This window comes from Lissotriton vulgaris, chromosome 2_1 (assembly GCF_964263255.1).
Source record: "Lissotriton vulgaris chromosome 2_1, aLisVul1.2, whole genome shotgun sequence".
Lineage (NCBI taxonomy): Eukaryota > Metazoa > Chordata > Amphibia > Caudata > Salamandridae > Lissotriton > Lissotriton vulgaris.
This window is the reverse complement of record NC_141687.1, coordinates 868,553,496-868,579,843: the sequence shown is the minus strand read 5'-3', so window position 1 is coordinate 868,579,843 and position 26,348 is coordinate 868,553,496. Positions and strand designations below refer to the sequence as shown.

The following is a 26,348-nucleotide window of genomic DNA, read 5'->3' as shown; positions in this document are numbered from 1 at the left end:
ACCAGTCGACTGGTTTTTCCCTCAATTTTGGAAAGTCATTAGTAAATGACACAATGTCTTGTCGGGACCAAGGGACATGGACATATTTTCCCCCCGGTACCTCTCTCATGGGACACAATTTTTCTGCTGGTTCTACCTCTTTCAGTAAGTATTCTGAGCCCTTTGGATTAGCCTTACTCTCTTCTTTCTTTTTCGCCCACCGGGTCTTCCATTTTTCTACATTTCCCCAATTCTGGAGGACTTTCAGTAATTCCTTTATCTGGATCTGTTTTCCTACCATGTTCATGTTCTCTAGGTCTTTGTCGGAGAAATCTGCTCTGTAAGGTTTCTTAAGGACTTTGGATCGACTAATATCGATTCCCATGTCAGTGGCTGTGTCCATCAATCTCTCATGTAGCAATCTAGTGCTTCGGGTAAGGTTTTTGCTGATAAACAGTAGCTCGTCTTCACTAAAGGAGTTTAACCGGTCTAATCCTACATTACCAGCCACCAGTTCCTCTATTTCTATCCTTAGTCTATAGATTTCTAAGGGTTTCGGTTGGGGTGTGGTTTCTTTTTCCAACTCTTTGGTCCATCTGTCCAATTCCTCTGGAGATACTACTGTGGCACTCCTGACCCCAGAGGTGCTTTCAATCATTACCTCTTTTGTCCTACTCTGACTTCTTGCCCTTGGCACACTGGTTCTAGGTTCCCTTATGGGCAGATCCATTAAGACCACTGACTCACATTAGCTTTCTTGATAATCATCTATGAGCGTCTCTTTTCTCGGGAGTGGAACACTAGGAGTTTGCATATTCGGGGTTATAACAGGAGTCGGTGGACTGGCCAGTCTATCCCCGTAAAGAGGAATGGCTGGACCTATAGTTACTGGGATAGTCAGTGAATCTGGATGGGGATGTATCTGGGCTATGGTCCGAATTAAATCATCTCGCTGTCTGGCTAGGGCTTCCTTCTCTCGCTCACGCAAAGCCCTGTCTGCAGAATTGTCATGCACCACTTGGGGTACCAAAGGAGGGTAAATATTTGGGGCTGTTGGAGTAACCAACCTGGGTGGGTCTTCTCCAAACGGACGGTAATTCGGGACTGTAGAGCTAGGTCTGCAAAACCCGTCCCCATCACTGGTTTTACTATCCGTACCCGTTCCATCTGTTTCACTATCCCTCCGACATCTAGGATATTTAGAAAACGGGTAGGTAGAACTCGAAGGCTCTGACTGAGCAACATAGGGAGGGGGGTTTTTCATCAACAAATCCTCTAGGTGTTCATCTTCAGAGTCCCCCACGGCCATTAAGTGATGGGTTTTCTCTGTACGTTTCCCTTTCCCTTGTTCTAGTACCCCCATCATTGGGAACAATCCCTCAACCATCATATTCTGCCTCCACTGTTTCATTTTCTGCTCTTTGGTTTCTTTTGGCAATTTTGGATACCATCTACTCAAACCCTTATCCATTCTGGGCCTGTCTCTGTCCATGGCCTCAATCTCCCATTCTTCTAGGGCCTCGTACTGTGTTAATCTGGGTCTGGGGTGTAATTCATTCATTCGATTCCTCAGGTTAAACAGGATTCTGCCATTAAAGGAACCATTAATAGGAAATGCTAGGACTCCGTCATCTGCAGTATACTTTACCCAATTTTCTAACCACACGCAAGTATGATACCCCTTATCAAACATCATGAAAGAGGCAGGAGTATCTGGTGGAGGAATGATCACACCCTCCCTAGTCCTAATAGGCTGGTCTTTCTTGAAATAATTCTTAATTTTGTCAGCAAGAGACATCTTCCTCTTAACTCCGTACATTTTGTTTGGTCTACCTCGTAAAATCTGTTCCTTATAAAAGCCTAAGTACTGTGGATTAGGTATAAATTCAGGATACCACATACACCTTTCCAAACTCTTCTCAAGCTCCTGTTGATTAATTTTGTTTACCTTTGTGCTTCCAATGGTAACGCGACTTCTATCTTGCTGTATCCAATCAACGCTGTGACTACAAAATCCTTGTCCAATGGGTGCACGGCCTTTCGCGAGACACGGTCTCACGCTCCGGCACTCACCCCTCCCTTACAATCTCAGCTTCGCTACACACCCGCTGTTCTGACCAATACCAGCGCGGCACGAAGTGACGTCAGGGCAGTCTTCCGACTGACTCCCTCCTTCACAAGGTAACGGAAACTTTGTATCTTTCCTAAAGTGCGAGTGCAAATTTTAGTTACTAACACGCAACGTTCGCCGCAGTGTCTGAGTGTTCTAAATAAAAAGAAAATCTTCCTCTCACTACAAGTAAACCTCTTCTGTCTACTTTTCATTCACTCCGTATAGACTTCTCTGTCTAACCTCTCACACGAGCAATATAGAACCTGCTACTCCTCTGACTCATCCACTTCTTTCCGGGATATATACTAAGTCAGGCTTTCACCAGCGGACTACCTTGCTTACCAGTCAAGCTTCGGAGACCCTATTACTCCTTCCGCATGTGTCCCTTGTTAGGAGATATCACAATGAAAGTTTTACTAAAGGACTCGTTGCTATCATTCATCCAGATATAAAAGACCCTAATTAGTGCTTCCGGTCCTTCCTAACCATGCACTAATAACTCACGACATGCGACCTCATCAGCTAACCGGATTCTGCTCACCGTTAGCTATAGACTTCCCCGGGGATTCGGACTACACTGAACACTTACAAACAATTTCTGTTAATGTAACATAGAACATTTATAGCAGCAATGCAAAATTCATATATATATATATCAAACCCTTTTAAAACATTTGCGCAATATTTGAAACAATACAGTCAATATAAAAATTTTAGCAGCACATTTTATTTTCACGGTTTATTTATTTAACTATCTTGTCTACCTATCTTAACTAGTCCTAACCATAACTCTGCTACCAGAAAATTACTGATAGAGCGCGTAGGTCACCCGGGTCATTAGATTACCAATTTCCACGCACTGGGCCCTGGCGTGCACGTAATGACAGAGTTTTGCATGAACCGGGTGAAACCTTAGCCACGCTACTATGAGTAATTCGGGGGCGTGTCACTTACACCACTTACTATACATGTACCTGACTTACCCCAGGCACATTACTCCTGATGGACCAGGAGCTAGCAGTGGACAGGTAACAAGATTCCTAAAAGAGTAGAAATACCTTTCACATTAAATACTTTGATGACATTTATTTTGTAAAATGACCACAGACACCTGATGAGGTTTAAAGTTTTATATAGGAAGTTTCAGAATGAATATGCCAGTATAATGAGGCAAATACAAATCAAAATATCGATTATTAATATCAAAGCCACAATGTAACTATGGATAAGGGCAAGAATCCATTAGAGTAGTTGGGAACACTACAGGGTATGAGCATTTAGAAAACACGCTATTCAGCACGAGTTTAAACTAAGGAAAAGGACGTGAGGAGGCCTAATATGTGCACTAATATTCTCAAACCTAATCCCTAGATCTTATGCTATTCTTACTAAGTTCACGGCAATCATGCTAAAGGGAAGGGTAAAATGGAACACACTAAAATATTATGACAGTTTAATAATATCCTATAGGTGGGGAGAGAAGTGGAACATCACTAATAAACAATTGCATATAAATTGCTTTCAGAGGTGATAGAGCAATATCACAGGCAAGAGAGCTTTATTAAAGAAAGAAGAGAGAGTGATAGAAAAACGTACACCCACAATTAATAACTACCTAAGCAAGAATGAGGACTAACCCTGGTCACGGGTCAGTTTGGTAGGACGGGGACAAGGACCCTCAAGGATTGGAATACCAGAAAGCGAGCAGGTACAGCTCGTGGACAGTCAGGACAGGATACCCCTCAAGTTTTGGGTCAGGACTGGGCTCACCAAGGTACGACCAACACCCACAGCTTCGGATGCAACGCCTGCGTTACCCCCTCTCTGCAAGTAATCCGCCAGTAACCCCGATTGGGTTTTCGAATTTCCCAGCAAAGTGCTCCGCCAGCACTTAAGACTATTTCCACCCCTTCTAGTTTTGTGGAAAGTACGGGCAGAGTGCTCCGCAGCACTCTGTATCAATCACCTATAGAGTTCATAGGGTCAGTGACAGGTCTGCTACTCGGACAAGTCGGACAATTTCTCTAAGCTATACTAGGCTAGTTATACTGTTTTGGGACCCCTAGACCACCCACAAATGTTGGAAGTGACAAAATTCCCACGTTATGATTGGTCAGGAGAGGTGACTTTGTCATTGTCACCACCTATAATTCAGTGTTCTCATCATTAATATTCAATTTTGCATACCCGCCCCTTGGGTTCACGTTCCCAGGCATAGGAATATAGAAGACAATGAGAGAGTGCAGTATATAGATACATTGTTGCACAGTCAAGGTAAACTGCAGCATCTTCTAGGTAGGTTCTCAGGCGCATCGAGCTTCGGGAGCCAGCTGGCTGGTTTTAGCTTCTGCGCAGTGGGGTTTCTCCCATGTCACGTGACAGGGTTCAGAAGAGCTTCAAGTATGGAGCGGCTCCCCATCCCCGGGCCCATAGATACGTGGTACATGAAAAGTAAGCGAGAACAAATTAGAATCATATGAAAAAAAATGATTACACTGTATACCGTTATAAACTTCACTGCACCCCTTACTTTCTAATATCTATAGCATTAAGGTTTAGTGCAAAAAGACAGATAGGCAGAAGCAGCGGTGGCAAGCAGAGAGCGTGGTGAGAGACAAGCGGCCATGTTTGCAATAATGCGCATGAGCAACAAAATCCCTCCAGAATGCGAGTGCGTCACATCACGTGAGTATGACCGACGCATGCGCAGACCGGATTTCTGCGAAGTAGCCATTTCCGTAGTGCAAGCATGGTTAGGATGAAAAGACACACAGGCAAGCCTCCTAGGGACACCCGCGTGTTGGGGAAAATGCTAAATAAATGACGGACAAGTTGAATTAATATGATTATAAGTTAGGCGAGGTTCTTGATTATGAGCAAGTCGCTTTACGTGCGAATCCTTGCTCCATCATATCCAAGTATCACTTTAAATTCTGTAATGATTTCCAGAAAAGGGGGACATGAGGACTTTACCACCATATGTGTTTAAAGCCTCATAATAATCCACAAACTGCCAACAAAGAGTGTTGGCCTATTTTTCAAACTGAGTAGGATATAGATCTCAATCAAATTTCACCTGATAATGAGCTTCCCTTCCTGCTAGCGTGTGCAAGATTTTTTGGGAATTACACCATTGCGTAGACCGGAGTAGTACCATCTAACTAAGGCCCTCAATGTTATCTTAAAATTCTTGCAGAGTATGAGTTGGGACCGAGGTGAGTAGCATATTATTTAGAAAGGTGATCCTAACCCTAGGCCCTCCTGCACAAACATCTCAACTGAAAGGAGATCTTTAAATCTCTGGAAGCTGCTTATTTGTTCAGGGTTGGAGAGACCAATTATACCATTGAGTGTATCTTATACATTTACAAGAAATTTACTATTGCAGGCTCCAACAGTAAAAGTATCTCTTTTCCCTGAAACCTAACAGATAGTATGGCAGCCCCTCCCTCCTACAGGTTAATAAAGGGACCTGGATCTATTGCCCGTTTAAATGATGTATTCAAATCAATGGCGTGGGTGGAGAGGGGAATGATGTCAATGCAGATTTCTTAATAACCATGTCTAGACTATGAAAGTTGCCTTTGTGGGGGTTGCTTAAGTATGCATTCAGATTTTGACTTCCAGAACAGGTCCCAAATGTAGCATCCTATCACCACCCTTTCCATATGTGGCCAATGTTTCTCTGCATCTGTGTTTGTCAGAGCAACCACTTTACTATCGCCCTCATTTGGGCTACTCTGTGGTATAAGGGCAAGTCCGGGTATGGCAAGTCGCCCCCCATGGTTTGGTAGTCATGTATATTTATGCCTGTTTATCAGAGAGTGTAGCCCTCTCTGCCTGCCCAATAAAACAACTGTTCAACTGATTAAGGGATGCCAACAGTTTCCTGCAGACCAATATAGCATGTGCCTGGAAAAGATAGAGGACTAGAGGAACTAAGTTTATCTTAATGGAATTGAGCCTCCACAATGAAGATGGGTACAGAGAGGACCACCTCCGACAGTTCTCTCATATAACCTGAAGAAGTGGTGGAAAGTTAGCTTTGTAAAGGTCCTAAGTCTTAGGAGTTAATATAACACCCAGGTATGTGCCTGCCTTATTTGTCCATTGGTACTGGGTGTTTAGTGCTAGTTACTCAACCTTGCCCCAAGATAGTGTAAGCCTGAAAATTCTTGACTTTGCTGTGTTTACAATGAAGCCTTATACTCCCTTAAAGCGAGTAAGAAGGTGTTGAATTCAAGGGAAAAATCTTGAGGGATCAGTAAATGATTAGAGGACATCATCAGCGAACAAGAATGCTTTATGAATCTCCTGCCCAAACATTATGCTTCCGACCTCCTGGTCGGCCCTAATGTGCTTCACAGGGTTGTATGCTAAGAGCATAAAGAAGCAGTGAGAGTGGGAAGGCCGTCCTTGTCTCGACCCATTGATACCCTCTCTTTCTTCTGCAATTCACTAGGATTTGGGACATAAGATTATTGCAATTCAGCCAAACCAATGCTATAAATCTGTGATCAAACCTCTCTATAGTCCTCGTGAGGAAGACCCAGTCCACCCAATCGAAAGCTTTCTCGTGTCCAAGGCCACTATATGACCAGGATCTTATTTATGTTGACCTTTTCCACCAGCTGTTATCATATGTCTCTTAATTAGACAAATCCTGACTGTGCTGTGAAACAGAGCTATTCAGCTTTACTGCTGGAATTCCAGAGCAAGATTTAACATCAAGATTTAACAAGGGTGTCGCTCTGTAGGAAGCAGAGCTGGTGAGATTTCTTTGGTTTAGGTGTTACTGTAAGTAGGGCTTCACTCATTGTTATTGAAAGTTTGCTATTTTGTGGGATACTATTAAATAAGGTTGTTACGTCAGGTACCAACACTGGTGGGTGTGTCTTAAAGAAATCACTTGTAATGCAGTTGGCCCCAGGGGCCTTGTGCATTTTAAGCTCCTTATTTGCAAGAGGTTCTATATTCGAATACCGCTGTGTTAACTCTCCACTGATTAGCTATCCCCTCTCTGTCCGGCAATCTCAGGGAGTTCAGTGTACAAAACGGACCCCAGTCTGCACTTGTGTTTACGGGGAAACCCTTGCTCCAGCACCAGAAGCTGATATCCTCATTAAAAGTGTACGTTCTGTTTACAGGGGAGCATCAGCCAGGCACAAATTTGTAGATTTAATTCAGGGCAATCACTGCACCATGCTGCCTTGCTCATCACAATATCTTTGCTCAGCCAATTTGGGTCACTGCTGATCCCAGCCATGCTAAATATCTGTCCCCTCAATCCACCAAGCGCCTTTAATGATCAACAGGCACTCCCCTGCAGACTGCCTCAGAGAGCCCTCTACATTACTCAGCCACAGGGCGCCATCTTACCAGGGTCGGACATAGGCAGCCTGCATCTGAGGTATTTTCTACTTGTCCCCCTTCCAGCAGTAGACAGGGTGACTAACTATCACTTGTCAGCAGAACGAAGGCCAGGGATTAAAACAGTCTGTAAAAATTCCTAAAATGGGTTTCTGACTCCATACAAATTTGATATTTGGAAGGAGTGTATTGTAGGCGTGACTTCAAAAATACTGAATCAATATAAGATGATTCAACATTTTACGACTGGAAACCAGGTGGTCTTTTCATCTAATGCATAAAATAACAATGTATTATGCAGGGTTGGCCAGGCCTTGCTAAAAGTCCAAGCACAGTTTCTAAGGTCCTATTCACACACTCCAAAGGGTCCACAGTTTGAAGTCGAAAATTGGCTGCCAAAAAGATCTGAAAATCAACAGTTTGTCCTCTACTAATGTGCATGCTGGGTTTGGTTACTTTTTTAAAAAAAAAGCTGCAGGTCATGTGCTACCTTGCTGCTAGGAAATCATCACAAGACCACAGGAGAAAGAGAAGTTGCCTTTGTCAGTGGTCTCCAACAGCTAGCTTTAAATATTCCTATTTAGACTGAAGCTCGAACATAGGGCACTGAAGGATTTTTAGATGTGTCATAGACATACCTTAATTTTATAATAAAATTTACATTATAATTTGACCAATAGTTCCACTATTTATGATTAGGTATTCTTTATTGCAGATTAAAGGAGGGGTTAAAAACTCTCGGAGTACTTCAGGCCATGGAAATTCATAAACAACTGTTTGAAGAGGCATTCATTTGGGTGGAACACGAAATCACAACTGATATCATAAATGGAATGTTTAACATTCAATTCAGTTCATCTGGCAGTAACCACCGGTTACAGGAAGAACATATCATTGGTTACTGGAGAGATTACCTCCAAGATTGTGAAGGCAAGTGAAATTCTTTCATTTTGTTACAGCTCAACTATTGATGAGACACATCTGTTGAAACTATAATTTAAACCAGCCTATTATGGCAAACATGGTGTCAAAGACTTCCGAAAGATATTGTAGAGAAAGAGAGTTAAGGAGGAACAGGCCAACCCGTTTTATTTGTACAGAGTAAAATATATAATAAGAACAAAAGGATAATGCATCCAAAATTGTAAAGTCCATACCTACTTTATTTCAATCTTCATTTTGTAAGATATGTCTATTATTAATGTTGTTCAGGCTTAATTGTAGTGTCCTGGCAGTAAAATGTTAGCTACCTCATTAGAATGATGCTTCATGTACTGCATCAAGGAAAAGTAATACAAATCAATATAGAGCATGGTTGGGTCTGCTGTGTGGGTCTCTGACAGAATAAAGCCTTTTCACAGGGGAGATTGCAGCTACCTCCAGCCCAAAGCCTTTAAGATAAGGTTATTGGCTTGTCGCAGTTGTTTATATAAACAGTGGTTTTTGTGTGTGAAGACTCAGAGAGTGTCAGATGCAGGTCTAGCAGCAGAGAATACCTATGCTACTCCATGTTGAACAATGGGAAGACTTCTATTAACACCTTGGCTGCTATGACTTTTCCCCTCCTGTGCTGGAACCTCATCGAACCCCATTGTTCATGACGAGCTCAGCTCGTCATAAGCACAGCTCCAGTGTGCCTCATGACGAGCTGAGCTCGTCGTGAGCAGCTAAGGGGTTAAAAGGAGAGTAAGGCGAGCAGGATTGTGGAAATGGTAAGATACTCTCACACCAGATCTCAAAGTGTTATCTGTTGTTAACAACAGATCATCTTGATTTGAGGAGTTTTTTGTGAAATGATGCACAGCAAATCAGCAGGGGTTTTATTATTCACATATCAACCATTACTGGAGTATTCATTTAGCAGATGAAATAAAAAAATCACAATCGTTGCAGTAATCACAATTTTACTAGTTTGACTCATATTTCTTTTTTCTTTTAGAGCTTGCATGTGAAGCCAAATTAAAGGACATTCTGTGTTTTGTGACTGGCGCTAACACAGTTCCACCACTTGGCTTTAATCCTCAGCCATCAATAGACTTTATGCATGCATGCGATGGCCAAGTCGAAATGTCTATGTTTCCAGAGGCAAACACCTGTGGAAATGTGTTGCACCTCCCCCTTTCAATATCCTATGAAGAATTAAAAAAAAACATGGACTTTGGGATACTGAATTCTCCAGGATTTGGACGAGCCAAATGATACATTGAAATGAGGGGTATAAGGTTTACATATATGACAAAGTAGTTATGGATACAAAGGATTGATCATGCTGTTGTCGGGGAAGGTGAGAGTCTTGTGGCAGCATACGAAATACAAGGGCATTGAACTTCTGTGAAATCACCTCATAGCCACAGGGCAGGTCTCTGTGCCTTGATAATAGCACATTTCTTTCCCTTCCTGTCTTCATCATGGCAAATTAGAAAATGTATTGAAAAAAATATTTTTCCTGAAACTTTGTCAATGTTTGTTTTTGCAATGATTAATGAAGTTTTTTTCTAAACTATCTTCACCAATAAAACTACATTGGTTGTCAATAAATAGAAGTTCTTCAGAATGACTGAGTTCTTAGTTTCATCTTTTTAGTGTGTTTTGTGTTAGACCCTGTTTGGGTGGCCAATGGGCAAGCAGGGGCTACTGGGCCTGAGGCCTGTGGTAATTTACCTCTGATTTAAAAGGCTACAGTGAACCTTTGGCTGTGCAAACTAGGCTATGTACAATCTCTTTAACACTTCACTCTTAGTTGTAGCAGTGGCAAGCAGTTCCAGGCTTCTTAGTGAGTGAGGTAGTGTGAGGGTATGTAAACTCGAAAGTCATCTATTGGCCTTCAAAGCAGTAACTGATCATCTAACCCATAGCTTTATTTTACTTATGAAAAATAACTTTATACAAATGTAAAATGTAATGCTTCAAAGAACAGGTTATAGCTACAATTACTTTACTGAGCTACTGTGCCTTGTGCCCTAGTCCTCCTCCCAGGTGTTTCCATCCTTCTGGGTTCGAGCTCTCTAGTGTCAGTAACAAGGGGCAGGTGCTGATTATCATTATGAACTGTCTCAAGCAGACCCACGTGACAATTTCCACCCGAGTGAAGTTGGTTCAGCCCACCATGATTGGGCAGATGCAAAAAGAACAATTGATGGACAGAATGCAGAACAATGTCATCCATTCACCTCAGTACAGAGCTCTGGGCCTAACTCCATCATTTTTTTGTGCTCACCATGCCATTCCAGTTTGGACATAGCCATATGCAAATCAGTTTTGAACCTGCGCCCAATGGGAAGAGTCCAGCCCAAACTGCCAGGCCAGGTGCTCCCTGGACTGGAAACAAGCATCCTAGGACTGATTTCGGGCTTTCAACCCTCATCAGTCAGGATAGCTTGACTCCAGTGGCATGGAGAGCACTGGACCCATGTAACCCCAAAACGGGTCCTAGGATGCTTGTTTCCGGTCCAGGGAGGACCTGGCTTGGGAGTTCGGGATGGACTGTTCCCATGAGGCACAGGATTAAGACTGATTTGCATACGGCCAGGTCTAAACTGGGGTGGCATGGTGAGCAAAGAGATGATGGATTTAACCTAGATCCCCTGACTGGGGGTGAATGTTTTGATTTGTTCTGCATTCCGTCCATCAATTGTGTGTCTTTTGGACCACGAGTGGTCAGCAGGGACCGACTGCACTGTGTTGTGAACCCCCAAATTGCAGGGCACATCCACAAAGATTCACATAACTCCAAGGGGAACTTGGTTCCTACACTACCTTCAGAGAATAGGAAAAAAGGCAGGCGTATCTCACTCTTCTCTGCAATTAGTTATGCTCATCTCGATCCTGACTTTATGAGTCCGAGAGTCCTTTCAGAGAAGCTCTTATCTGAAAGGAGTCTTTGTAAATGTGAGGAGCCTCTACCTGGAACCTGAAAGCAGTCAACATCACAACTATTGGTGTTTTTTTTTATAATAGAATAGACAATATGGACAATCTGCACATAAAAACCTTGTGCATCAGAATATGGCAAATATATAATAATAATCCCAGCACTCATACTATCAAATAAAAAGAACATTAGAAAAACTAAAAACATATTTTTATTGCACTTCCATACTATTGGTAATGAATTTGCTTAAACCATACCTACAGCCTATATGGAAAATATGAGCAGCTTTACAATTATTATATTGGTGTGTGAGTAGTAGTGTCCCAAAATATTTTACGCCAATTCATATCGTACCACTAAATACATTTGAAGCTTGCACTTGTAGGTCTGTTTACAACTTTCTCATCAATAATTCTCTTTGGAAATGTTTGTGGAAGTTGTTAAGTCTGATGTATCTGTATCACAGAACAAACAATGCCTCAATTAGAAGCATATATGAACGGTAAGGAAATGTATCGAAAAATGCCTCTTAAGATGCTCTTTCATGGGTTGAATGACCTTGTAATGCTGCTTCTAACACATTGCTCTTTGAACAGCTGAATGGAAGTTTCATATGCTGCGTTGCTGTTTGTTGGTCTACGTAAAGCCTAACTGCCTGAAAAATAATATAACCATCTTGCACTCTCTGTTGAGTATTATCACCATTCAAAGCATTAGTTTTTCTAGACCCTAAGCCGAGCAGGTACACACTCTACTGAGTAACATGCATGCATCATCAGAAAAGAAAGCCCTGCCACACATGTCAGTTCCTATGACATGATGCTCTCTCTTCTGAGAGCTGACATGCAGATAGGGGGTTCCAACATTTGGGCTGAGGACACAGCAGGTAGCAGCCGAGGCCTCCACCACTGTACTTGGAGAAGTACGGACTCCAGTGAAGAAACAGGCCTTCGGCTTTCTATGAACCTGCTTCTGGACTTGAATTATCGGTCCCCCGATCAGGCTGCATCATCGAGAAAATCTGTTGCAGCAACGGGGGGTCCTACACTCGAACCTGCACACCCTTCAACTTTAGCTTTGAAGATTGAGCTTTAACAGCTGACAGTTTTCAAACTTCTTCACAAAGTATGAGATGTTAATCTGGCAGCCAGGCGTACCTCCACCAAGTGGGTATACGCCAGCCCGCTGGGATAAATTTGTTGCATGGTGTTTATCTAGGAACATTAGTCCTCTAACTGCTCCCCTTTCTCAGGTTCTCCTGTTTAGTCTATTCTTGGCCCTGCCGGTCCCTGCTCTTGGCACAGTTACTTTCAGGCCATTTCAGCCATTTTGTGGTTGACAGACAATCTTCTTTGTTCAAGACACCTTTTGTGGCTAGGTTCCTCAAAGGTTTGCAACATACATTTCCTCCCAGGCCATTCAGCATGCTTCATTGTGTCTTATTGTGTGCACACTTTGCTCTGGCCATTGATGAACCATCAAGACTGCTTTTTTAGTGTCCATTACATTGGCCAGAATGGTCAGGGAATTGCAGCCACTCTATGTAAACTCTCCCTACACCATCTTTTATCTGGACAATCTCGTACTCCGGACACATGCCTCCTTACTCCCGAAGGTTGTGACTCCTTTCCATTTAGGCCAGAGCATCACACTGCCTAACTTTTTTTCTCCGCCTCACACTTCAAAGGAGGAGGAGCGACTCCATTGTCTGGACCCAAAAAGAGAGTTGTTGTTTCTAACTTTATCGCACAAAAGATTTCCAGGTGGACGATAAACTCGTTGTGGGGTACAAAGGTGCTAAGAAAGGGAAGGTTGTGCAGAAATGGACCATCTCAAGAGGGATAGTGCTCTGCACAAATAACATCTATGTATTGGGCAAGAAGCAAACCCCTGAGGGGTTGCTTGCTCATTCCACTAAAGCCAAGGCTGCAACCACTGCATTAGCCTAAGTAGTCTCTGTCCTAGTCATCTGTGAGGCAGCAACATGGGCATCTCTGCAGATGCCTACCAAGCGCTACTGCCTGAATAGTCAGGTCCTTTGTAAAGGGCACTTTGTCTGCTTAGTCCTGTAGGACTTCCTGCTTTAAATTAGCTTTGTATGCCCACCTCCCAGGAAAAATGCTTCAGTTTTGTATTCTAAGGTAAGGAATCTGTGGCTAGAAATCTCTATCAGATGAACAAGTTACTTACCTTTGGTAATGCCTTATCTGGTAGAGTATCTATGTAGCTGTAGATTGCTTACTGGTCATCCCATCCTCCATGATCGCAGACCTGATTACAATACGAGGGTCACCCTTCTAAGGGCCTTCGAATTTCAGTTCAGTTGTCAGTCTTCATCATAGCTCTGCATTCATGGGGTGGAAAGTCGCAAAAGGAACTGACATCAGTGCTCCAGGGTGGTATTTATATAGGCACCACGCATTACATTGCCGGTGCAGACACCACCAGCACAGAGCCGAATGAGGCCACCTTTCAGTGTGCAAGGGTACTGCTTGAAATCTTCTGGATCTAGTCTGACTCTTAGGTAATATTCTATGGTTAGGAATCTTCAGCTAAGTAGAGTCTCTACCAGATAAGGCATTACCAAATGTAAGTAACTTCTTGTGAGAAAACAGACTGCAATGGTTAGAGGGACCAGGTAGACAAATTGTACAGGAAGAAGAGTGTGGCACAGGGGAGATAGATATTGAGGTAAGATCTCAATGGGACCAAGTGAGGAAAAATGCATTATTGTGTAAAAGAAAGATAGGAAGCATGAGTGTGTCTAGGAGCCCAGTCACAAAAACAAAGCAAAGTAAAAACAAAGCACGAAGAGATATAGGGCAGAAAATGGCACCACCAAAGAATAAAGAAGGAAAGGAATACAACTGATTGCATGGGATACTCCGAGTATGTACAGGGGAGTGGAAGAAAGAAATTACACAATATTAAGAGTAAGCCAGAAAGAGAAGTATACTAAAGTTCATACCATGTTGAGGTGGGATGAGGCGACAACACCAAGAAGGAGTACACATGGGAAGCTAAAGGACTAAATGCAGGGAATAGATCCAGGTTGGAATGGGATCTAAGGAGAAATGGTACATGGAAGTGCGCAAGAAGGGCGGGAAGTAGACAAATCAAAGGGGTCAAGGCTCTGTAAGGCACAGGACTGAATGGAAGACGTAGCCCAAGCATACTGAATACAAACTACGCCACCATGGAAGCTTGCACAAAGATACTACATGTTAAATTCAGTGCTGGATGCTAAAGGAACAGGATTCTCCTAAGGGCTCCCCTCGAAATTGTCTGAAAAACCTAACAAATAAATTGCCTTCAGCTAAGCTGTAGGCTGTGTGCCTGTTGGAAAGTGGATTATTGGTAGAAAAAATGTAGGTCTGCCAGTTGCATTAAGACCACTAACACATGGTACGACTCAGCATAGGTCTTACAAAAGTATTCCTATGCTCAACCCTGGGTAACGTGGCTGCGAGCAGACAGGCTTAACTTCAAAGACAGGTATGTAAAGCATTTAAAACACAATTTCAAAGCAACGCATAATAAAAATCCAACACCAATTAAAAAAAATAGTAAATACTTGTATCTTTAAAATGACACAAAATCCACAAAAATGAAATGTAGGGAACCGGAGATATGAATTTTCAAAGATTTAATGAAATATAGCACTTAGAAGTTTATAGCATCATATTGTGATACCTGCTGGCGATAGATCGCAGCAAAGTCAAAGTTTCAGGCTGACCACGATGGAGCCCTGGGCGGCTACAGCTTGCGCCAGGTCCCGGTTTCAGTTTCTACCTTCGGAGTTAGAAACTTTTAGGGAGCTTTTTCTCGCGAGGTCCCTCGAAGCTCCCAGCCAGTCCGGATAAAGTGAGGGGTCGTCAGATTGACTTGTGATGAGGTCCCAGTCAACTTCTCTGGAGCGGACGTAGAAAATTTTTCAAGATCGCTTCAGCGGGACAACCCAGGAATCCAGGCTGACTGCGATGGAGCCCTGGGCGGCTTGCCGTTCGCGGTTGCTCCGGGTCACCTTTTCTACAATGGACTTAGAAACTTTTCTGGAGCTTTTTCTCGATGCTCCTCATGTAGCCAGATCTGGTGAGGGTTTGCCGGCTTCATATTCCTTCTGGCTCCGGTCAATCTCTGGAAGTTGGTGCGATGGAGCTTTTAGCGGGACGAACCTGGTTGGCTTGGCCGGCTCGCGGTTGTAGGCAGGCGGCCTGGCTGGCCAGGTTGAGTCGGTCCCTCTGTGGAGCTTTTTTTCAAAGTTGCTCCAAAGTTCTCCAAACTTTTGAACTTCTTCCTGAAGTTCCTTGAGGGGTCCCAAAGTGTCTCAAACTCACTCCAAGAGTCTGGAAGCTCCAAGATTTATTTTAAAATCTTTTTATTGATAGTTTCAGTAAAAGAACAAATTCAAGTAAACAAACATACAGATCATCATGTTACTGCATCCCACATCCCGGAATAGTATCAATCATCTTATAGCATATACAGAAAAAAAGGAAACCTATACTTGTCCAAATTATCATCATCCTCAGGTACAAACAGTGATACTTATACTGACTGTACATCTGTAATATTTTGCAAATAGGCACCCAGGTAGGACTAGTAGTCTCTTGGGTGTGAACCTAATGGCAGTTCTTCCTTATAGGTGAGCAACGTTTTATGGCAATATGACAGGTCACGGATCCACTGGGCAGTCGTCGGAGTGTGCCATTGAAATTCGACGTTAGCCAACAATAATGCAATCAAACAGAACTTTCGTCTTGCCGCTCTGACATTAGGTAAAAGGCCCAACAGACAGGTACGAACTGAGCAATTAATGGGGACACCGACCATACCGCCCAACATTTCGGTAACTTTCCCCCAGTATTCCATCACAGATGGGCATTCCCATGCCAGATGCATAAAGTCTGCGGTTTCGTGTCTACACCTTTTGCAATGTGCATCTGGTCGCAAGCCATATTTATGAAGACGTGCTGGTGTATGGTAGTTTTGATGCAGATATTTATAGTGTAGTATTCTCAAGTTGCCGTTAGGGGTTAATCTTTCGGTAACCGAGCAAGCTTCTTGCCACTCTTCCTCTGTCAGTTGAGTGTCTAATATTCTATCCCATCTTGCACATGCTGTGTGTGTAGTGTCTGCTATCTCCTCTTGCACCACCGTATATAGCCGTGAGATAAGCTTTTTATCATTGGGAGATGTGAGGATTAATTGTAATGCGTACAATTGTGGGAGTTCCGTTGGGTATGTGGGATAGTGTTGCTTGATTGCACCTTGCAGTCTCGGAATTGTGAAGCGGGATAGTAAAGTTTGATTACTAACATAATCAAAATCTTGCATTTGTTTAAATGTACCTTCATTATATAAATCCCCTAGCGTATCAATTCCTATCTGTTTCAACAGTCTCAGACCCACCTCCTCCTGAGTGACTGACAAGTTAGGATGATGTGGCAATGGGAGAGCAGGAGCGTATATAGGAGATTTGTGCGTTAGCTTCCCTATTTGATGCCAGGCAGCGTTTGTTTGTCCACCGTGTTAATGTCTTTACTGTGCAGGGGCGGCCGTTATGCGTTAGGATTGCAGTTAATGGAATAGGGTGTGCATCACTCTCCTCTATGGCTGTGTGAGTGAGATAAGGAGTCCTATGATACCAGTGATAGGCGTATTGGGCCTGTGCACATAGATAATATAGCTTAAAATCAGGCACTTTAAAACCCCCTTTTGAGTATGGTAATGTTAGAGCTCTCAACTCAATCCTAGCCTGCTTACCTGCCCAAAATAATTTAATAAGCAAAGATTGAATCTGCCGGAACACTTCAGGCGGTGGAGTAATGGGAACATTATTGAACAGGTATAAAAATTTAGGAAGTATAACCATTTTGACTATTGCTAGTCTGTCAGCCAGCGTTAAAGGTAGCTGGATCCATCGTTCAATTTTGGTTGCAATAGTGCTAACAGCTTTACCATAGTTGTCTCGTATTACAATTTCTGGATCCCCATTAAACCACACTCCTAAGTACCGCACTGAGTCTTGCTGCCACTCCAGTGGGAACTCAGTAGTATATGGAGTTGTATTATTCGTGAGGGGAATTATAATCAATTTATCCCAGTTTATTTGGAGCCCAGAGTGCCGGCTATATTTAATGTATTCTCTTAGCAGTGGGTCCAAATTACTTTCTGGATCTCGCACGTAGAGCAGCATGTCGTCCGCATACATAGATATATGTAGGGGTCTCTCTAAAAATTGCAAGGCCGAGTAATGATGTCCTTGTCTAATTTTACAAGCTAAAGGCTCCAGAGCTAAACCAAATAAGAGTGGCGACAAGGGACAGCCCTGCCTCATTCCTCTTTCTATTGTGATGATGTTGGACACATAGTTGTTGACTCGGATCCTAGCAACGTGTTTGGTGTAGAGAATCTTGACCCACTGCTAAAAAATGGGAGGAAAAACCATTCTCTGGAGGACCGCTAAAAGATAGGGCCATTCTATGGAGTCAAAAGCTTTAGCAGCATCCAACATTACTGCGGCCGCCTTAGTATCGGGTGTTAAGTAGTGTGCCAGGGCAAACAGTGTTCTAGTATTATGAGCTGTGGACCGGGTCGGAATAAATCCAGATTGGTCCGGCAACACCAACGCGGTCATAAGGGGCTGTAAGCGCACTGCAAGTAGATTGGCCAAAATTTTAGAGTCTACGTTTATTAGTGACAGTGGCCTGTAGGATTCACAGTTCGTGGGGTCTTTCACAGGTTTTAATAGTGTCACTAAGACCGCTTCTCGGAGAGTGGGCGGGAGAACAGATTTCTCGAATGCATCCCCATGCATAGCGACAATGCGTGGAGCTAACAGATCCACAAATGCCTTATAGAATTCACCCGTGAATCCGTCAGGGCCCGGAGCTTTCCCATTGGGTAATGATTTAATAATTTCTGTAACCTCTTCTACAGTGATTGGGAGGGAAAGGTATTGCCTGTGGGCGTCCGATAGACACGCAATGGCCACATCCTCCCTGTATGCCATTATCTCCTATGTAGTGGCAGAGTGACGTGATTTATAAATTGAGCTGCATGTAGCCATAAATTCCTGCAGCATACCCTTAGGAGTGGTTTGCAGCTCCCCAGCTGAGCTTCTGACCTGCAATACTGTTGGCGGATGCCGGCCCTGGCATATTTTTGCTGCTAGTACCTTCCCTGGTCTACCCCCCTCGCCATAAGTTCTAGCTCTGGCATGTTTCGTCCTAAATTTGAGTTCGTCCTCGGCTAAAGATTGATGTTCCGTTAGCACCTCCCTTATCTCTCCCAGCAGTTTCGGGTTCTGTGATCGTTCGTATTAGTGCTCTAATTCTTTTGGTCTACTCTCACTTTTGGTTAACTGCTGATGAATATCTTTCAATATCCCTGCATTAGTGCATAGGCACACTCCCCGCAGAGTCGCCTTAAAAGCTTCCCAGAGCAGACAGGGATCATCTGTAGAAGGCTCATTAATGAGGAAGAATTCCGATATGGCGTTTGAAATCGTGTCTCTATATAGCGAGTCTGTCATTGCCTTAGAGTTAAACCGCCAGCTATATGGTGGTGGAATATAATGTGGTAGCTGAAGAGATAAGTAAACAGGGTTATGATCAGATAGCGTCTTTGGAAGATGTTTGACATCATGGGTCCAGAGCGACGCATTATGTGATCCCACCCAGTAGTCTATGCGGGACCAACTATTGTGTGTAGCCGAAGTGTGCGTGGCCTCTCTCCCTACCGGATGTTTTACGCGCCACAGATCAAACACGGCTAGTTCCGACATAATATCATTCAATTTCCGCATGGCTTTCCTGTGGGGCTCCACTGTAGCATCTGACCTGTCCAATCGTTCATTCAGGACCAAGTTGAAATCTCCTCCCCATATAAGTGTCCTATCAGCTACATCATATAGTTTTTGCCAAACTTCATGAAAAAAGTCAGGCGCATCTGTATTGGGGCCATATGTAATGAGCACTACTTTCTGTTCCCTTAGCACCCCCTTAAGAATGACATATCTACCCATGGAGTCAATCTCAGATGTTTCAAGGGAGAAATTTGTGCCCTTTTTGATCAATATGGTCACCCCCTTGCATTTGTGGAATACGTAGAATGATGACAAGACTCCGCCCATCTATGCCCTAGTTTGCAATTGGAATAGGGGGCTAAGTGCATTTTTTGGAGCATAGCAGTATCAACATGCAGTCTATCCAGGTAAGCAAACATGTGTCTTATCTTTTTCGGATTGTTTAATCCTCGCACATTCCCAGTTAATAGAGTTAAATTGGCTGGTCTTTGCCGAATGTCAGCCATATCTCAAGTTAATGTCCAATCCCCATGTAAACGCATCACTTACAGTACCAACATTAGGATGACAGGTATCTCCCCAAGGTTTACGATCCATACATCCCTGGATATTGGCGTTGCATCTCTGATCTGTAGAACATACCCTCAACCCCACTCCCACTTTAGCACCCCAAATATGCCAAAGACATACCCCTACAAAACCCACAACAAAACCATTACCCAGTTGGGGAAAACCCATTGGAGGGTCTACCATGGGCACACAACACCATCCACCATGGTGGATGTGGTCAAGCAACAATAACAATGCAGCGTAAAAATTTAGCAATTAGTAACCTGGAAACAGAACCTCTTGAGTCTTTTGGTAAATTCTGTTGCTGCATTTAGGCATGCAGCAGAAATCAAAAGAATTTCAGTCTGATCAGTCATTAGGCATTGGCCGCTGCACACCTGTCAGTGATATAAGGCAGTGAGTGACAGGCATTGGATGCAGTCCGCCAGCAAAGCAGGTTCCCTGCACATTACCTTTATTAGCACGACAGTAGTACATTGTGTGTATCCACATCAACGGAGGCCGCATTGACCTGCAAGTTCGTACCTCTGCACAGCTTAGATCCTCAATCCGCAATCCTCGTTTGAGATCTGTTACGTACGCAGACATGACCCAGTCATGACCCAGTCTTTCCATGCCACCTATAACTCAAATGCACTGACCCTTGTGATGGGCACTGATTGTGAAAGCGTTTTCTCCTGGGAATAATCCCCATCAGCAGTTCACATTACTTTTTCGGCAGATCATCGCTCTCAGTCCGATTCTTGATTTTGCTCCTCTCATCGACGTTCTCTGCGTTTCAAGTGGATTTTCTTGACAAAGTCCAGTGCCGCTTTCGAGGTTTGTAACAGAGTCGCTTTCCCTTCTCATGTCACCTTCAGCTTTGCAGGGTAAAGCATAGCATATTCCACCTTCAACTCGCGCATTTTGGCCTTGGCTTGTGCAAATTCCTTCCTTGCTTGCTGGACTGCCATTGTGAAATCGGGATATAATTCCAACTTGTTTCCCTGGTACGTTATATGCTGCTTCTCTCTTGCCATCCGGAGTGCTGCATCTCTATCCCTGTAATTTAAAATTCGTGCGATGATTAGGCGTGGGCTGGCACCTGGGGGCGGACGTGGGGCTAGGGCTCTATGCGCACGTTCCACATTGGAACATTGGAGAAACTGTCCTCCCCGAACACTGACCTGAGCATGTCCTCCACATATTTTTCCATCCTTCCAGTATCTGTGGATTCCGGCACACCCGCTATTCGTATATTATTTTGGCGTGATCTTGCCTCTAAATCCTCAGCTTTAGTCTTAATTACTTCCAGGACTTTTTCCATTTCTTTGCATTTGCCAGTAGTAGCGGTTGTTTCTTCTTCCACCGCTGTGATGCGGCCCTCAGTGTTATCCAGCCGTTCTCCCTGCTTGTCTAGTTTCGCAGCCATGCAGTCCACTCGCTGGGTCAGATTATCTAGTTTCCCGTTAATGTACTGCAGACTGGATTGTATCGCTTTAAGTACCGCTTCCATGGTGCTGTTAGAAGTGTCTTCCTGTTCCATTTCTGTATCAGAATGTGAAGGTGCACCCTTAGTTGGTTTCTTCGACTCAAAAGTGAGTTTGGGGTGCTGTCTGTCAGGTTTCCCCATGATGACGGGGTGCCTTTATCTGTGGGCTGCAAAGATACTTCACTTTCTCAAGGAGTCGATGAGTAGTTCTCTGCACACAAGTAGAGGCCGCCGCACTAATTTGAAAATTCAAGTGCACGCTAGGATATACGGTACGCTGGTATGTATCAGTACTGGGGCGTGTGTGACACTTCAGTCATCTACTTTGGGGGGCCTCCGAGCTGCTGTTGTGAGGGTGGCAGGTAACCGTTGTGCATAGACCGGACCAGGGCCAGGCTGTGATGGCAGATGATACGCCCTGGCGCAATCAAGGCACTGCTCCAGTGCGCACGTTAAGTGCGGAATGAGGCTGTGATGTAACTGGTTTGCAGTGGTTTAGTTATAGAGCAGGATGAATTTGGTATACTGATAGTGTGTCTGCCACCCAACCTATCATTGCAATGAGCTAGATGGTGCAGCTATCATTATTGGCATGCTCAGATAATGAAGCGCGGTGTGGTGATTCGACCTGTAACCGCCATTTTGTAGACCAGGCATGCTTAATTGTCACAGCGCTGTGCTATCTTGCATACCCTGTCACTGTCCATGTGCTCACATATTCTGTATACATGCAATCATTTCCACTCCGAAGTGAAATATTGTGCACAAAATGAAGCTTTACCAAAGAGTCTGGCACTCTATGTTAATGTTTGTTTCATGTCCACCATTTTATGCTGTGAAGGTCGCCACCGATCATGCATTCAATTGTGGAGCATTTAAATCTGGCTGCGCATTTGTATTTCACTGTTGCGCCGCACTTCCATAATGTTGGCCTCAAGGATTCTGCATATACGTAGGAATCTCACCCGCCTCCGTTACCGCCCGCAGTCCTGCAGTGTTATGAGATTGCTCCGGCTGCACTATCGTACGTCCAGTCTTTCTCCGTTTTCCCCAGCGGCGCAAACAGTATCTCTGTGATGTTCTATAGCATGTTTCTTTGAGGGGAGGATTCCGGCAACAGATGATCAGCGGCGGGCGGAAGCCACAATGCAATCGGCTCCGCTACAGCGTGTAACTTGTTCAGGAGTCAGCCGTCCCCGCTGCCGTAATCTCTGTCAGTTATCAGGCGGCCGCCATGTTATCTGGCTGTCATGTAGTCCGGGCCGATTATGCCAGCACTGATATCTCCATCTGTGGCCCCATTCCGTGCGAGATTACATCACCTGAATGTGCAGCATGTCTTACGATTTATTTTTCTGCCTGTTACATGGGTAAAGAACGCCGCTGTCCGCTGATATATTGTCAGTTCATGAGCTTGACCGGCGGAGCTGTCTCAACAGGCAGCCATTCCGCAGTGCGCCTTTAGCGCCCCCCCTGGAAGCTCCAAGATGGTCCTTGAAAGTTAAGGACTTCATCTCCCACAATCCACTGGTACAAAACCCGTACAAATCCACTGGTGTATGTCCAAGGTGCAGATTTAGTTGGTGATGTTCCAGATGAGCTTTTTTAACCTGTAGCCTTCAGGGAGTCAACTCTTTAGTCCTTTTTCAGAAAGGTAATCCTCAGGGCTGTAGTTTCAGATGATGCAGTCCTTATAGGTCAGGCCTTAGAAGTCTTTGCACAACAATCTTCTCAGCTAGGCAACTTCTTGCTTCAGTAAGTTTCAAGCAGCAGATCTCGGAGGCTCTGCCCCTCTCAGATACTTGTTCCAAGTTCTCTGAATCAGGCAGGAAGTCACTTCTGACCAATGGGAGCAGGGTAACTCCTTAAAGTTATGACCACATCCTGTAGAGTGTGGCATTATTTTGTCCCAGAGTGCATCATTCTTCCAAATCCATAATGGCTGATTTTCCAGCAAGGAGGTAAGAGCTGGCTAAACACATCCCGAGGATGGCTAATTTACTTAGACTCTCCCCACTGCATCTCATACCTTCCTTAATCTTACCATCTGCCTGAAGTAGTAAATTCAGAGCTTTAAAGGACACTGGTCTCTGCTCTCTTCTTTGAAGAACTTAGTTTACGACTCCTCCCCCAGGCCTGGCATTCCTATGGAACAGCACACTGACCTGCCAGCAGAACTGGTTAACCGCAGGGGCTCTTTATCACCTCTTCAAGGCAGCCTGGCTAATCCACTTAACTCTGACCAATCAGGGCAGACCACTGGAAGGTTGAATTTGGACCTACAAACAAGAACGTCTTCTAACTTCTTGGATGTACATTTTAGGAGGAATTCAACAATATTATATTGTTGGATTTATTAATACCATTCTGGGAGGTCTTTGAATGGTAGTTTTATTCCCTTCCTATAAGGAGTTATTCTTTAATAACTTCTTGCAATGTTAATCTATGGGCCAGGGGATTTGCAATGGAGAAAATTACCTGGGCCAGTTTCCTAACACTAGGGCTTATAAAAACATATTTTATACATATTTCCCTAATTTCTACAGGAACCCCACCCCATGTGCAACTAGGGGAGACTTTAGGGGTTCTGAATCTGTAGAAATATTGCAGATTCTCCATCCCCAGTGCTCCTAGCATTAAAGTCGAAATTTGAGCAGCACTTTCCCACAATGTGGGGAGTGAAATGTGAAATTTCAATTAACACAGGGCATATGAAACTTATTTTATAAGGGCGTACCTTATAAATAACGGACCCACCCCTGGGACACCTAGGGGAGACCCTGGGGGTACCTAATATGCCCAAACATTGTAGGTAAACCATTTTTAAGTGCCTCAAACCCAAAAGTCGAGTTTGGGCACAATTTACTTTTTAACAGCAGTCCTGGCACCTAGGGCTGTTTTTAAACTGCCCTCATGCTTCAGCAATGCACATATGCAAGTGCAGAAAAATCAGCTGGCATCCAAACTGCCATGCCCCAGGATACTGTGGGCTTCTAGGTAGTTTCAATCCCCTGCCCTGTTATATACTAGCGGCTTATAGTGTGGGTTATGCCAATCACATGGGTACCCCATCATACCACTGTGTACCCTAGTGTATGCAGGTGTTTTAACTGTATTCTAATGTGTCTCTTTCAGCGTAGCCCTGGCCCTGGGCCTGGTTAGGCAGATCCCAGGGTCATTCAGAGTCAGTTTCCACCAGTACCATACAGCAAAAAGTTGGTGGGTGCCCAGGGCACAGAATGACTTGACAACAGTACCCTTGCAAGTAGATTGATTAAAAAAATGTCATGGGACCCAACATGGATCTAGGTGCAAGGGTGCACCTTCCAGACATCATCAAACCCCACAATCCAGGGTTGAAAAGGAGAAGACACAGCTGTGCTACAAGATCAGCAGCATCAGGTCTAGGGGGAAATTTAGTATGAATTCATGTGACGCAGTGCAGCAAGGCAAGTTTCTGTGGTGCATTACGTGAATGGGATAGAGCTCAGAAGGGCCATATTTCACATATATGGCACTCTTCAGCTGACTTCCAGCGCTTTCACACTTGTTGCTGCTTAGCAACAATGCAGGCACCCTTGCATCAGCTAAAAGGGTACCTGCATTACAGGCAGGACTGTTTATGTGCAATATTCTACAAATAATACACATCACAAAGGCATTTTTCATTTTCTATATGTGAAAATATGGGAAGAATTTGGTCTAATTTCTGTTTCTGTTCTCATTGAAGCATAAGAAAAAGATATATTCCCTTATCCCTTTGTCCTCTTTTGGCTTAATCATCTATGGAATAAAAGCCTGGCCCTTTTTACAATGCCAGCATCAGTAAAAACCATGACCATACAAGAATTACAGTGCCCCAAACGCAGAACAACATTTTTCCAATCACTGGCATAGCTAGCTAGCCTATGTGGTGATGGTGACTACCAAGTGGAAACTGAAGAACCTAGCCATGCTAGCTACAGACTCACTGCATACATAATATGGGAAATGGGAGAAATATGTTAGGTATGGAAGTACTTATGATTCATTGTGACTGTGTTGATGTCTAAATGCAAAAGGGAAATATTCAGAACTATGAATACTTAAGTAGTCTTTTCCGTCCCGATCCTACCTGATTCACAAAACATTATACCCACAGTGAGCGAGAGAGATATACCAATTATTGACAACCAGAGGCCCTCACATGAGGGCATTGCCTCAAAAGTGAGTGGAATTTGATCAGATAAAAGAGTTGTACATTTTGACATCAGTGCCGCCTCACCAAGTTGGATACACCAAGCAGATTGGCCCCGCTAGGGACAGGAAGTAGGGAAGTTTGAAATAATGTCCAAATCAAAAGTTATTGTTTTTCTGAGGAATTTCAATCTGACTCTGGTAACTGGTAATCAAATACGTTTTGCCATTGGTCCCTTTAAACTGTGGAGCAAAGGTCCCAAAGTTCTTGTGGTGTCAGAACAACCACAGGAGGACACTAATAATGTCCATAGGATGTCAGATGAAGTAGTTTTAGACTCTCTGAGACAGGTTTACCAATGAGTTGCATCGACTTTGCGACACAACCACTAAGTCAGATTTATCAAGTCACGCAAGACCACCTTACGTAGCCCTGCATGGCTTGATAAATCTAGAGTAAATTGCTGTGGTGCGTTTCACTGCCCCAGGGAGGCATTTAATGGGTGAAGGGTGGGTGTTCCCACGCATTCACCCATGGATTTTGGCTCATTCCAAAATTACTGTCAGACCAGGGAATTACTCAAAATGCTAAGCCTCCCTGGGTAAAGCGTAAGGAGGAAAAATACCTCTATTTCTCCTTTTTTGTTCCTTTTTCTATATGTTCTGCAGCACACATAGAAAGAGGAAAATGCCTCAGGGGATTGTTTTAATGCAGTAAGGTTTCATGCACAAAAACAGTCCTGTCTGCAAGGAAAGCACCCTTGCACCACGGTGCAAGGGTGTCTGCGTTAGAGCTGGGCAGAACATAGTGAGCCAGCGCAAACAACATACAGGAATGCGCCACTTCGTGTTAGATAGGGTGCAATTCTGACCTTTCTCTTTCACGCAGCATAACTCAGCAAGGTGGCTTGCTGCACTGTGCGGCATGAAATAATGATAATTCTGCCCTTCAAGATGTCTGGCAGAGTGAAACAGCAAAGTTCAGTCT

The 26,348-nt window shown here is 43.9% G+C and overlaps 1 protein-coding gene across 1 annotated transcript in view; it reads left to right on the top strand.

Moving 5' to 3' along the window:
- The window catches only part of LOC147731326 (G2/M phase-specific E3 ubiquitin-protein ligase-like), a 38,418-nt gene extending 30,018 nt beyond the window's left edge, over positions 1–8,400 (top strand). The window contains exon 6 of the mRNA XM_086954184.1: positions 8,178–8,400. Within this exon, the coding sequence (XP_086810310.1) occupies positions 8,178–8,400 (223 nt within the window). The remainder of the gene's footprint in view (positions 1–8,177) is intronic.
- The last annotated feature ends 17,948 nt before the right edge of the window (positions 8,401–26,348 follow it).